The sequence below is a fragment of the Lactuca serriola genome, chromosome 8, assembly GCF_051521515.1.
Source record: "Lactuca serriola cultivar US96UC23 chromosome 8, Lser_US96UC23_V15, whole genome shotgun sequence".
Classification (NCBI taxonomy): domain Eukaryota; kingdom Viridiplantae; phylum Streptophyta; class Magnoliopsida; order Asterales; family Asteraceae; genus Lactuca; species Lactuca serriola.
Window position 1 is genome coordinate 40,005,056 of NC_136415.1, and position 14,608 is coordinate 40,019,663.

The 14,608-nt window shown below is 36.0% G+C and overlaps 2 protein-coding genes across 2 annotated transcripts; both read left to right on the forward strand.

The window, feature by feature from the left end:
- Positions 1–8,932: 8,932 nt before the first annotated feature.
- LOC145071017 (BRCA1-A complex subunit BRE-like protein) lies at positions 8,933–11,533 on the forward strand. Its single transcript, XM_079017965.1, has 12 exons — positions 8,933–9,160; positions 9,276–9,363; positions 9,546–9,726; positions 9,789–9,915; positions 10,009–10,107; positions 10,242–10,372; positions 10,469–10,517; positions 10,623–10,712; positions 10,796–10,849; positions 10,954–11,019; positions 11,095–11,198; positions 11,314–11,533. The coding sequence occupies exons 1-12, from the start codon at positions 9,083–9,085 to the stop codon at positions 11,381–11,383; spliced, it is 1,137 nt and encodes a 378-aa protein (XP_078874091.1). The 5' UTR covers positions 8,933–9,082; the 3' UTR covers positions 11,384–11,533.
- An 871-nt stretch (positions 11,534–12,404) lies between these two features.
- On the forward strand, positions 12,405–14,355 carry LOC145070786 (tubulin beta-3 chain-like). Its single transcript, XM_079017746.1, has 3 exons — positions 12,405–12,973; positions 13,181–13,450; positions 13,516–14,355. Exons 1-3 carry the CDS (start codon positions 12,577–12,579, stop codon positions 14,193–14,195), a joined length of 1,347 nt encoding a protein of 448 aa, XP_078873872.1. The 5' UTR covers positions 12,405–12,576; the 3' UTR covers positions 14,196–14,355.
- Positions 14,356–14,608: the final 253 nt, after the last annotated feature.

Here is a 14,608-nt window from a genome sequence, read left to right on the forward strand (position 1 = left end):
CGCTGCTTTTATGAGTAAAATAAATTTTGATTTATCTTATTTATGTATATCCTTGCAATGAAATCATTGTGAAAAATTGATGTTTGTGTATTTATATAAATGGATGTGATTCTTAGTTATGTTGTGGTAGTGTCAAAAATTTCTAAGGAAAGATTCCCATCACCCAAGTTTCAATTGGACATAAACTTGGAATCATATGATTTTAATCATGTGATGTATGGAAATCTTGGTACTTAGGAAATTAAGAATAAATCCTTGACCACACAAGTATGTGAGTCAAGTAAAGGACTAAAGGAATAGAACACAATGTTGTACACTAGTCAAGTCCACCACAAATAACAATAAAACTATTCGTCATAATTTACTAAAAGTCTAGTAAATGTGGTTATGCTTACAAGATTAAGTAGAATTCTGAATCATTGAAAAAGGTTTCAATGAATGGCAGAACGAATAAGAAGAATCAATTAGGCAGAAAGATGAAAGTTTCTTCAATTTAAGAAGAATGGAGAGTACTTTTGTATCGGTTTTATGATCATATTAATGATTAAGAACCATATCACAATTGATCCTCTAAGGACATCTTAGTGTACTGGCATGGCTAAGAAGAAGAATCAGAAATTGTTGAAATGGTTAAATCAAAAAGGAATGAGTCATACTTCGTTCCAAAATCAAGTCTTAAAATCGTACTCCAAGATTGTGAATTGAGTGACACACATTCATCAAATGTGAAGTATAAAATTGTTTTCCTACTCTTACACATTTGAATTTGGTATGTTGTGATGTCTTGAAGAAACCAAAGACCAACTAAGACCAAATATGTGTAATGTTTTGTGTTGATATAGACACACACTAACTCTTGGATATTTGTTTATAAAGAAATGTTCTTGATAAGAGAATCTAATATGTCAAGAGGTCAGTGGGAGTTTGAAGATCTTGAAAGGATTCAAGAATTAATCAAGAGTAAACACCAACGCACGACTTGAGGTTTGTAACCTATCGTGTTGACAAAATTCTATTTCTGTGTCATTCCAGTTGAGTGATTATGCATATGAGTTCTACGAGTTCTCAATAGACTACATAAGGCAAACACCTTGTTCAATGAAAGTACATTGACTGGCATAGGTGGGCTGCTAGATAACTTGGAAGCAATGGTGGGACCCTTGATGGCAAGAAATTAAGAATGGACAAGTTATGTCCATAAGAGGTTGAATTTTCCACAAACATTGTCTTTCGATTATGGTAAGGGAAGATTCACATAGATAGGAACTCATACACCATAAAATCTAAGTGTCATAAGGTTTCTCTCCTTCATGAAAATGATTATGAGGAAACGCTTTCACTAAGAGAGATTTTAAGGAGATAGCAACTATGTAAATTGCATTCTCAAATTTGATTATGATTACGGCATCCCTTTTTCATAGTTCGAATTATGAGATTTGGCAATTAGTTTGAACATTTAGGACATAGTAAGATAAGTTCTGAATTAGTTTAGACACACATATAAGGTATCTAAGGAAAGGTGTATGATTTTGAGAAGCTTAGATAAAGGCTTATCAAAGCATATCGTATTAGAAACAATGAACTTTGGAAGTCAATAAGTATTGATTCCTAGAAGTTTAGCTGGTTCCTAAATACGCGTCAAAGCTAGTGGGAGCATAAGGGTTATGCTGGAATGAATATAATCGTCATGTTAGTGGGAGCATGATTATTATTTAAGTATTGCAAATTGGCAATATTAATTATAGAAAAACAAAAGTTTCACTTTGCAAGGTTGCAGGGGTTGAAAAGATGTTTTTGCTATAATTAAGGGAGAGAATATTATGCTTCATTTCAAATCTAAAGGCTTAGATTGTGGAATGTTAAGAAATTTAGTCAAGGATACATAGTGTGTTCTCAAATTTCAATTATGATTATGGCATCCCTTTTCATAGTTCGAATTATGAGAACGTGACACATAAAATATTATTGCAGAAGATTGATAAAGTATCATATCTTTATGTAAGACATTATGCATCGTGTCCCATACGCTTCGAGTATAGGATCGATTGCAAATGATATAATATCTGACCATTCTAAAATTTTCCAAATGTTTAGCGCATTAAGAGGGAAAAAGGACTAGAATTGGTTTTGACTAAAATAATTAAACAAATATAAAAGGACGATCCAAAGTTCGTTGAAGATTGGTTGCTTGTGAGTAGTTGAAAGTATGGTATCGGATGGACCATATCGACATTATTACGAATAGATAAGATTCTATTAAGAATGAATTGTCATATGGCAAATATGGAAATGTTTCCATATTGGGAGTTGGATATTGAGAATCTATGTCTAGATTAGAAACTTTTACGCAAGAAGGATGTTCAAATGAATGTACTTTGAGTGAGAGACATCATATCTATAGAATTGTTTCTGATAGAGATTGGCCAAGTCTTGATGATTTTGAGCTATGACTTTACAAAAGGATCATTGCATAAAATGTTAGAATCTAGCATGTTCTATAAGTGGCAAGAATTTGATATTCTTATACTTATGATAAGGATTGGGAGTTGTGAAATGAGTATGATTGGAAATGTGTTCATTTGATCTATTTCGCAAAGAAATGACCATAAGTAAACATAGTATGCATGCTGAGAGCATGAGACAATTGTTGTCATAATTCAAGTAAGAAGTTGATTACCCGAAACAAAAAATAATGAGTAATCAATATGGTGTTTAAATAAAATGTTTTATTTATACCCAAAGTTTGGGGACATATGGGATTAATATTATTCTTGTGTTTCACTTTGCATGTTTTGACTTCCTGAATAATTAAATTATTTCAGAATAATTAAATTATTCGAACGGTCCACAGTCGTTCATATGTTGGAAGTAGATATGAATGAAGACTGTCATGAATTGGTTTGTAGATTGTCTAAAGTGTATTAGACATAACAAAGGTTTGCTACAACGTTTGTGAGTGCTTATGAATATGATTTTGAGCATTGGATTAGACCCACGCTCACAAGAATTACTTCATGGATTTTATCACGAGTGATTGTGAGTCGATAATATTGTATATTCTTGAAACCGATACATGTGAGTTGTTATTTGCTGGTCGGTTGCACATTGATGATAAGTAAACGCACCAGTAATTTGGTGTTATAAAACTTATTGTTGTGTGTGATTCGATAAGTGAATACAAGCAAGCATTGAGTCGAAGTTTATCCGTTCTTTTTATCCAAAGTGGGATAAAAGCGATATCTGTGGGCCCCTCGATGATTTAGTGATGACACCCTAAGCGCTTAGCCAAGCCGAGACTAAGCTGATGTGTTCAATTGTAGTCTGTTGTCAGTCGTCATAAATAGGAAATCGTGAAACAACACATAGACTGAGAGATTGATTTCAATCCATGTCTCATATCTATGCGATATCAAGAATGGAGGAATATATGATCCCTTATCTAAAGGACGCGCTCCTGATAGGATCAGAGTTGACAACGGCTTTTAAAAGCTACGATTGCGGATCAAGATATGAAGTCATACGCATAATAGTTATTAGACTTATCCAAGTGGGAGACTATTGGATTAGTGTCTAAGTCCATAATTATTTTGGTATGTACTTGACCCGATGGTGCATGGTCCTTTTGGGTTGCCTTTACCAAAGCAACTTGATAGGATGAATTATGGAGAGAGAGAGAGGATTAATTATGATTTATTAATATATTATGAGAATAATATATTAAAGGAGAAATCATATAGTTTAATTAATATTAGTTAAGAATTAATTTTGTGGCTAAAAGATATTAATTAAACTTAAGGGACTAGAACTGTCAATTGTGTGATAGTTGAATATTGGGCTAATGGACTCCATAGAGGATGGAGTGGATGAATTCCATGGGGAAACCCATTAGAAATCGTCCAAGGCCTCTAAAGTGGGAGTCCATGGGTTGCTTAGGGCCTAAGCAGTCAAATTCGGGTTTCCTTGTTAGATAACCCTAATAGCCTCACTATTTAAGGATCCCTAGGGCACCAAAACGTGGATAAGAGTTTCCTTAGGGTTTCTACACGTTTTTGGGTGCCTCCTCTCTTCTCATTCTTCATCCTCTTGCTCTTGGTGTCTGTGAGCCATTAGAGGAGTGACACTTGTGACTCTAAGCTTTCTAAAGCCATTACAAGGAGGATTTGAGATTGTTATTGCTACATAACAATCAAGGTAAGATCTAAACCCCATTCTTGTGTTAATATTGATTATCACATGCTAGACCTTGGGTTTAAAGTCTTGGATGAATTGCATGTAAAATAGAGAAACCTAGATCCAAGCATTAGGGTTTGCATGATCACATAGGATGTTCTTATGGCCTAAACCCATCACAACTAGCATCCTTGATAAATGTTATTTCATGCAACTTTTAGGGTAGTTTTTTATTATCATTGTAACATTGTGTTTTGAGGTGTTTTCATCTTTGACCCTTATATTAAGACTTACTAGATTTTGGTCCTTGGAATGTAAGACTTGTGGAGGGGAGGGGTTGTTTGTGCCATTTTTGGATTTTTAGGGTAGAGCCACGTACGTTGGGCATACACTTTGAGTACACAGGGCGTACGCGATGAAGTCCCAAACCCTAATATTTAGGGTTTGGACCATATTTATTCATCATTAACTCCCAACCTTGGATCCTTCCATCATCCTCCATCCTTTCAAACGACCTTGCAGTCCTAATTCATATTATGAAGCATTTCTAAGCTTATGTGTGTGTGTTTTGTGCCTTTGAAGAAGAAGGAAGGAAGTAGAGATCATCTTAAAGGAGTGAAGCACTTTAGATCCAGAAACACACCCTCATTTGGCATCACTTGGAGGTATAAAGTTATGATATTGGTGAAATTTCTTTTAGATCTTATTTTAGGATTGATTTTTGGTCCTTTTTGTCCCAAATGTGGTGTTTCATGAGCATAGCATGTTGTTGACCCAAGTGTTGTTCCATTTAGTCTAATGATAAGTCAATTATGTCATCCATGTGGTGTATCCCAAAATCAACCAAATGTGAATCTAGCCAAGCATAGCCAAAATAAAGCAGATACAAGATAGTTTAGAGATACCAAACATGATTCAAAGTGCAAGATGAAATGAAATTATACCAATCTTCAATTTATTCCAAACTTTTCTTGAGAGAAAAAGAGTAGTTTTTCCAAGTGATTCCTCATGAAAACCCCCCAAAACTTCAGTAAAAAGTGTTTATTTATGGATTCAAAAGCTCCCCAAAAGCCATCCACCAACCTTCTTAAAATAGAGTCAAAAAGTCAAAACCTAAATTCACTTAATCATGATCCACACGGACCGTTTGTGGATCCACGCGGACCACGTGGGTCTCGCTGATTGCATGCCTTTGCCCAATTAATATGTAATCCAGCCCAATATTCCTTTAACATCCTAGCCCAAATGCATCAATTATTGGAAGTCCAATTATGTTATTCCAAAGCCTCCAATGATGGTCCATTGCCTCATTAGTCTTCCTTAACTCGAATCCTCGTCCAAAGATTAAGTCCAACGCGCTTCTCACTTATACTGACACCAAGCCCAAATTGCACTACTTCAAGTCCATGAACAAATTGCAAGCCTCCGGCAGTCCCGCACTCATTCCATACCTCCAATAACAAATAGTCTTCGATAAATCCTGCAAATAAGCTCAAAAGACTGGAAAGTACCTGATAAAGGAGAAAAATAACAAAAAGAGAAAATATGCATGAAGATTAACTAAAATGAGATGGTGTTAACTAAAAATAAAATATGAAAGAAGTAATAAAAATGAAACTATCACACTGTAACATCGTGTTTTGAGGTGTTTTCATCTTTGACCCTTATATTAAGACTTATTGGATTTTGGTCCTTGGAATGTAAGACTTGTGGAGAGGAGGGGTTGTTTGTGCCACTTTTGGATTTTTAGGGCAGAGCCACGTACGTTGGGCATACACTTTGAGTACACAGGACGTACGCGATGAAGTCCCAAACCCTAATATTTAGGGTTTGGACCATATTTATTCATCATTAACTCCCAACATTGGCTCCTTCCATCATCCTCCATCCTTTCAAACGACCTTGCAACTCTAATTCAAATTGTGAAGCATTTCTAAGCTTGTGTGTGTGAGTGTTTTATGCCTTTGAAGAAGTAGGAAGGAAGTAGATACCATCTTGAAGGAGTGAAACACTTTAGATCCAGAAACACACCCTCATTTGGCATCACTTGGAGGTATAAAGTTATGATATTGGTGAAATTTCTTTTAGATCTTATTTTGGGCTTGTTTTTAGTTCCTTTTTGTCCCAAATGTGGTTTTTCATGAACATAGCATGTTGTTGACCCAATAAGTCGTCCTTTCAAACCTTTGGAAGGGTCTTGAGTCATAAAAATGGGGTCTTAATGGTTGGTTTTGCTCCATGCACTCACCACAGGCGCATCCTCCTTGCCTAGCGACCATAAGGAATCCATAGAGTCGTTGGAGCAGGTGCTACCACTGGTCCTGCTGCTTCCAAACTAGGAAAATTGGATTTTTTATAGCCCATCTGAATGCAATAGAAACAAATCAGATCAGATATTGGGGTGGTGATAGTAGTAGCATTGCAATCCCTGCTACTATGACCCGTTTAACCGCACTTGAAGCAACTCGAACCACCCACCCTACACGCCCCATCGTGCGTCCTGCCGCACTTGTTACAACGGCTCCGGCTATTCCTCTTATTCTCCATCTTTAAATTAAGACCCGTCTCTCTGACACTCGCTATCATATCATTTAGTGACTTGTAACTGGATCGGCTCACAAACTGTCGGATATCACTCTTCAACATCTCATGGTATCCCACCTTCTTTATTTCCTCATCCGCCACATACTGTGGAACCAACAATGCCCTCTCGCAGAACATAGCAGTGATCTCGACCACCGTCTCAGTAGTCTGGCGAAGGTCCTGGAACTCCCTCGCCAACTCCTACACCTTAATCACCGGTGAAAAATCAGCTCGAAAACTAGTCACAAAATCATCCCATGTCATCAAATCAACCGCCGCATCACCCACAAAGCGCCCAACCTCCTCCCACCAATCTCGAGCTATGTCTTTCAGAAGATAAGAAGCAAGTTTGAACTTTGCCTCATCAAGACAACTGCTATTGCGGAAGGCATTAGCAACTTCCGATAACCATTGTCTGCTCTCGATCAAGTCCTTCTCCCCGAAGTACTCCGGAGCCCCACATGCTCGAAACTCACTGAAGGTCAAAGTGAGAGCTCCCATCAATGCCACTATCTCATACTGAAAAGCAATCAAGCGCTCATCCATAATCTCTAGAATTCCCTCTTGACTGTGCCAAAAATCACATGTGTCTGCTCGAGTATGCTGCCGGTAATCTTAGATGAAATGAACTCCCGCGTCTGATCATCCAACTGCCCGACTCCACAACCTGAGCATGAACCCCCATCAGCACCAAAGGTACTTTAGACTTCCTACACCTATTAAAAATCCAAAAAATATGACCTATCAATAACATCATAAAAATGGTTGAATTCTTAAGTGCATTCGCACCAAAACTTTGGAATACCTAAAATTCCATATAAACCCAAGAAGAACTTATAACAACAATATCAAACGCCTTCCGAGGTCCCACACAAAGTATAATTGAGTCATACCACACAACAAGAGACTACATATAAAGATGGGTAGGAATCTGAACTCCCCATAAAATAGCAATTCGAGACCATAACTCTAATAACTCTAAACACCCTACAAAAAGATGGTCCATTGACTCTATTGGTCTTGAGCAAATAAGACACAAAATAGACTCCACCATAATACCCTTAGAAGAAAGGCGTTCCCTCATAGGGATACATATTAGATTGATACACCATATGAGGATATTTAACTTGATAAGAATCCAATTATTCCATATAGTCTCACAGCCCCCATTAGGGAGAGAACCGCTATCCAAAAAACTCTGATCAGTGGCGACAAAGAAATAGTTCAACACATCTAAAGTCCACTCCAATGTATTCGAACGATCACACAACTGGACCCTTGCATCAAAACAAGAAAAGATTCCCATTGGGAAAGCTCGACGCCACTCTTCGAAAATCTCTTAAGAGAATCAAGCAACCAACTTATAGAAATCCGATCTGCCATCGAGATATCATTATGAAGAGCTAAAGCAAAAACCGATTAAAACCAGTCACTAAAACCTGACCCCCGATCCAACTCCACTGCCAGAAGTCAATCCTCTTATCATCTCCAACATGCGAATGACATAACTGTTGAAGATCTAAACCTCGGTCTCTCAACTGCCATATGGACCTAACAATACCGCTCCAAGGACCATGAGGACATCCATAATGAAATGAAAAACTACAACACCCATCCTTACATAGATAGCTTTCACAAACTTAATCCATGCAATCATTCGTATTGTGAAAGAACCTCCGCCTATCTTTAGGCGACTCTCGTCGAGAAAGTAGACACATCTATTACGTTGATGTTTGATTGGCTCTTCAGTTACATTGACCCATGCGCAAGACAACATGATCGCTTCATACGTGGTCTAAAGATGAGTCATTTTTTAGAGATGAAAGTTTGAAGGTGGAAAAAAATATTAGGATAATGAAAAATGTTTGAATTCGGTGAAAATTAAAAGACAATGTTTGATATCTATAGTAGTTGATGAAAGGTTAAAATTTTGAAATTTATATAAACAACAGTTATACTTTGAAAATTTGGGTTTTTTTTTTTGAAAAATATGATTTTTTTGGAAAAATATAGTATTTATTTAAAGTGGTAAAAAAAACACTCCGTGTAGCCTAAGGTTAAAGTCAAATTAGCTAAATGGCAACCTTCAAAGCTTATGCTTGATGGTCATTGTTATAGAAAAGGTAAAAAGTGAAAGATTGGTGGCTAGAAAGTACAAAGTACCAAATAGCTCCTAAATCAAACCACGTTTTTTTTTTTGGGTTTTCTACGATTACGTCATACGGTGGATTAATTACACCGTTGAAACCCCTCTGGTGACGCAGAGCTAAACCCAAAATTGATCGGTGGAATTCGACGACGGACCAAAATCACACACCATCTGGTGACCATGGCGGTTGATAGTATGCCTCCGATCATCTACGCACAACTCAATTACCTCCTCACTCATTCTCCTCACTCCATCAAGGTACGCGATTTCCGCATTTAGGGTTACATCAAGCTTTACAATTGAACTTGAAAAACCCTAAGTCAGAATCAAAGGTTCGTGTTTCTCATTTGATTTCTTTTCTCGTTTTCTGCAGGTCGAGCAAATGTGGTCTGGTTCCAAAAATCCTGGTTTCCTTGATCGATTTACCTTGGCAATTCCTTTTTGTCTCGATTACATCAAATGTCAGTTTACCAGTTTCCTTTTTGCATTTTCAGTTGATTTGTTATACAGTAGAAACCGATTCTTTTGCTCGTTGATGTACTCTCTACATTTAGAATAGAAAAAAACATTTTTCGTTTTATGATCAGAAATATCCTCTCACATTCATGCGGATTTGTATTCAGATTTGGTGTTGTAATTACAGGGGATGTTATCTACAATGCACAATTCCCATTGTTGGCACCAGATATCATTTTTGGACCTGAAGATGAAAGCTTCAGACCATACCACGCTGGTGGAGAAGGAGAACTGAAACCCAAGAACAGTTTATCTGATTGGAATTGCAAAGATCCAACTAAGCTATTGTCTCTGATTCATGAACTTAGGTATTTGCATTATGGATAATTTCCCATTTAGTATATGTAAATGATTATGTTCTCCACCGCAGAAATTTATACATGGCATACCAGAAAAAACGTGTTGGAAATGTTGATGATGAAAGACTGAAGTTTGAAATCAACACCATTTATTCTCAAGAGGGAATCGAAATGTATATGAGCTCTGGTTTTGACAAGGTATTTTGATTTTCATATGAGTTATTATATACTTTCACTTCATTATCAAAATTTTAAATTTTGTAATGATGTTATTATTCAACTGTAGTGTAGCCAGAAGAGGTAAAATTTGCAGTGCCTTTGTTGGAGATGGATTTGAACAAAATGGTTGCAGGGTCCACCTGGCGTCATCAACAGAAGATATACTTACAGGTAAAATCTTGTTTATGTTTTTATATTTATTTATATATATATATATATATATATATATATATATATATATATATATATATATATTTATTTATTTATTTTATTATCATTTCTCTTTTTGTGTTGAATCAATTCAGGTTATATATCCTGTGGGTAGAAAGTTTTCAGCAATGAGTTCAGCTCCACGTTTAAAATTAGTATCTACCCCTGAGTTGAAGTCTTTATTCTCCATTGATGACTTCAGACTTCCTCCTTGGTTGGAAGGAATGTAAGCCCCTGTTTCTTTTTTCTTAAATGACTATTTTACCCTAAAAGAAACAACACCTAAGACATTTGAAATATCGTTTTTTGATTCTGTTTAAAGGTGCATGGCTGAATATCTCCCCAATTTAGAGGAGATTCTTCAATCACAGGTTAATATTTTATTCTCTTCTATTACAACATTGTACATTCAAGAAATAGCAACATACTTTCATTACTTGTTTTTGTTTTTTTAATTTTTTTTATTAATTTTATAGATAAGAGATGCTATCTCATCAATTGAAGTTAGAAGAAAGTTCATTACAGCATTAGCTATTCCTTTTGGAAGGCCGCTAGAAGCTGATCCGGTATGTAAATTTTTACATTTTGAATTTAATAAACTTTTTTTTTTTTTGATTAAAAATCTTATATTTTATATTTGTTTTACCAGGTATTTTGCAGGAAGGCAACATTTCTAGCTTGCTCTGGTGTATTCACATTTCTGGTATTATCAATTATGACAGTTTTATAAAGTTATAAAACTTCTGGTATTATAATTTTATAAAGTCAAAATTTTTTTAAATAAATTTCATATTTTATGTTTTATAGGTTCACTTTTCGCTTCCGCTTCAGTTCCCTAGGCAACAACCTTCTCTCATTCTTCAAAGTTCTCAGGTTCCATATCACTTTAAAAATAGCAATGTACTATCGACATCTTTTTTATTTTTATTCATTTTATTTTTTTTGAAGCATTTTCACTCTCCCCCTGGTAATGCACCCATAAAGTCAGCTATTTTACAAGATTATCCATGGAGTCCAAGGTGGGATGTGGCAGAAATGACAGAGAGAATCTTGTAAGTTTTTTTTTTTTTTTTTTTTTTTTTTATATAAAACTTTTAAAAAATATATATATATATATATATAATTTGTATGATGATATGTTCTCATGAAGTTTGCTGATTCTAACAGTGAGTATCTTATGGAAGAATGTTTAAATTTCAAGAAGCATTGCAATGAAGTACTCCTTCAGCAGCGTTAGTGATATTTATTATTTACTTCAATTTCTTGTATTATTCGTATAATATAATGTGTTTTTTAAAAATTGTCCTTTTATTTCCAGATTTAATTCGTGATCATATGTTTGTAATGTTGAATTAAGTAGTTAAAGACTTTAACATAATTGGGTAAATATGCTTTTTTTTTTATTTATTTTTATGATGAGTTGTAGATTTAAGTCGTTTAACATTTTAGGTTAGCCTTATGCTTAAAATAAATAAAAATGACACATTTATAAAAGTGGCATGTTAATATTAGTAATATTAGTAAGTGTTAACTTTTTTTATATAATCTAGCAATTCGAATATGAAGCATTTTGTTTATTTGCAAACTTGCCACCGAATAAGTCAAAGGCAGGCTGCAGGCGGCAGGCCATGGGTCAAATTGCCAATACCAATTTATTTTATCATATGGTTTCTTTAATTAGAAATTGATTTTATATGTATATATTAAATATATATACCGTCTTTATATTTTAGTTTCATACTGTCTTTATAATCTTTAGAAATAGTAAATCTTCTTTTATTTATTTTGTCCACAATGATTGATTAATTTCACTAAGCTTTTTATAATTTAATATTAGAGTGAACAATCAACACACGTTGATGACACCTTGTATTTATGACATGAATATGATTCCACCGACTTTACATATTACCAAATACCAACTTTAGTTCTTCATTTGTTTTACTTTTACCATTCAACTAGTTGGATCATCCCTATTGGTTGGTTTACTACATTCACGGGATTGAGTGTGATCTTTATCAATAAAAAATCGATTTACTATTATTACATATTTTCTCAGTTTATTCATTCTATAAATATTTTTATTCTATTAACGCGAATTGGATCTTTATAATATTCCCAAATCATTCAATTTTTCAATCATTCTATAAATATATTTTTTCAAACATGATCTTTTGTAGAGAAAACAATAGTTGAGGGGTGAGAGTTGCAATTAGGGAAAGTTTTAAACCTGAAAAGCATTTTCAATATCAATACCCTGGCGCCATTTGGGCCCTCAATTTCCTACCACCGTCAACCCCCATCATCCACGATCCTTTCAACTCCGATTCTCTCTCTTTCTCTCTCTCTCTCCCACCGCTTTAGATCTATCGATCAGTTCCTTCATCTCTATATATCAACCGCAATCTCGCATCATCTTCTCCAGAAATCATGAGAGAAATCTTGCACATCCAAGGAGGCCAATGCGGCAACCAAATCGGTACAAAGTTTTGGGAAGTTATCTGTGATGAACACGGCATTGATCACACCGGAAGTTACAGTGGAACGACTGCTGATCTACAACTTGAACGTATCAACGTTTACTTCAATGAAGCTTCCGGTGGCCGGTATGTTCCTCGGGCTGTGCTTATGGATCTCGAGCCTGGGACTATGGAGAGTATTAGATCTGGTTCCAATGGGCAGATCTTTCGGCCGGATAACTTTGTGTTCGGGCAATCCGGTGCCGGAAATAATTGGGCTAAAGGACATTATACTGAAGGCGCTGAGTTGATTGATTCAGTTCTCGACGTTGTTCGTAAGGAGGCTGAGAATTGCGATTCGTTGCAAGGTATATGATAATATTTCACTCCGTATACAATTCGAATCCCGATCTCTGACACTATTCATTTCGAAACGCATTTTTTTTGTGTTTACCGACATCAGTATTGATATGAATTTTTGTGTGTAATACTGTAAATCGTCATAAATTATGTGTTCGTGTTTGATCTCATGTTGAAATTGCTTTGTGTGGTTTTTGTTTGATCCAATTTTGCAGGTTTTCAGGTCTGCCATTCGCTCGGAGGAGGTACAGGTTCCGGCATGGGAACACTTTTGATTTCGAAGATCAGAGAGGAATATCCCGATCGAATGATGCTTACGTTCTCAGTTTTTCCTTCACCAAAAGTCTCTGACACAGTTGTCGAACCCTACAATGCAACACTCTCGGTGCACCAGTTGATCGAAAATGCCGATGAATGTATGGTTCTCGACAACGAAGCACTCTACGACATCTGTTTCAGAACATTGAAACTCAGCAATCCAAGTTGTAAGTTCGTTTTTTCATCAATTCGTTTACGATTCATCGTTTTATTTCATCATTTTGCTTTACAGTCGGTGATCTCAACCACTTGATCTCTGCAACAATGAGCGGCGTAACTTGCTGTTTGAGGTTTCCCGGCCAACTGAACTCCGACCTCCGGAAGCTAGCAGTTAACCTAATCCCATTCCCTCGTCTCCATTTCTTCATGGTCGGTTTCGCACCTCTCACATCTCGTGGGTCCCAGCAATACACCTCACTCACCGTTCCAGAACTAACTCAACAAATGTGGGACTCCAAAAACATGATGTGCGCAGCAGATCCACGTCACGGACGCTACCTGACGGCGTCCGCCATGTTCAGGGGGAAGATGAGCACGAAAGAGGTGGATGAACAGATGATGAACGTTCAAAACAAGAACTCATCTTACTTTGTGGAATGGATTCCAAACAACGTGAAATCCAGCGTCTGTGACATTCCACCGACTGGACTGAAAATGAGTTCGACGTTCATCGGAAACTCGACTTCGATTCAGGAGATGTTCAGACGAGTGAGCGAGCAGTTCACGGCGATGTTTAGGCGGAAGGCGTTCTTGCATTGGTACACCGGTGAAGGAATGGATGAAATGGAATTCACTGAAGCGGAGAGTAACATGAATGATTTGGTGGCGGAGTATCAACAATACCAAGATGCAACGGTGGAGGAGGACGAGGAGGAGGAGGAGGAGGAATACGACGGCGGCGTGGAGGAGTAAACTGTAAACTGGTAAAGTCTCACTTTTTGTTGTCGTCTTGCTATGTGATGCGATTTCGATTGTACTCTTTACTGTTTTGTTGGTTGATTGAGTTTTTGCGTATGACCTTTATGGGTGATTTTTACTTTTTATATAAGTATTTTAAGATTCACTTTTTTAATTATTTTTTATAGAATGGTTAATGAAGTGTAGTGAGGTTACCCTACATGATGGGTGATTGGCAACAAAGGGACAAAATGCTGGACTTTTTTGAGCCAATTAAAAAATGTGGATGTGTATTTTTCACACATTTTTAAAAACCAACTTCTCTCTCTAATAATGGATATAATTTGTTTAATTATAACCAAATTATTTAATCTTTTTATGTGTATTATGAGGTAAGCTAAACTAATAATAATAATAATAATAATAAT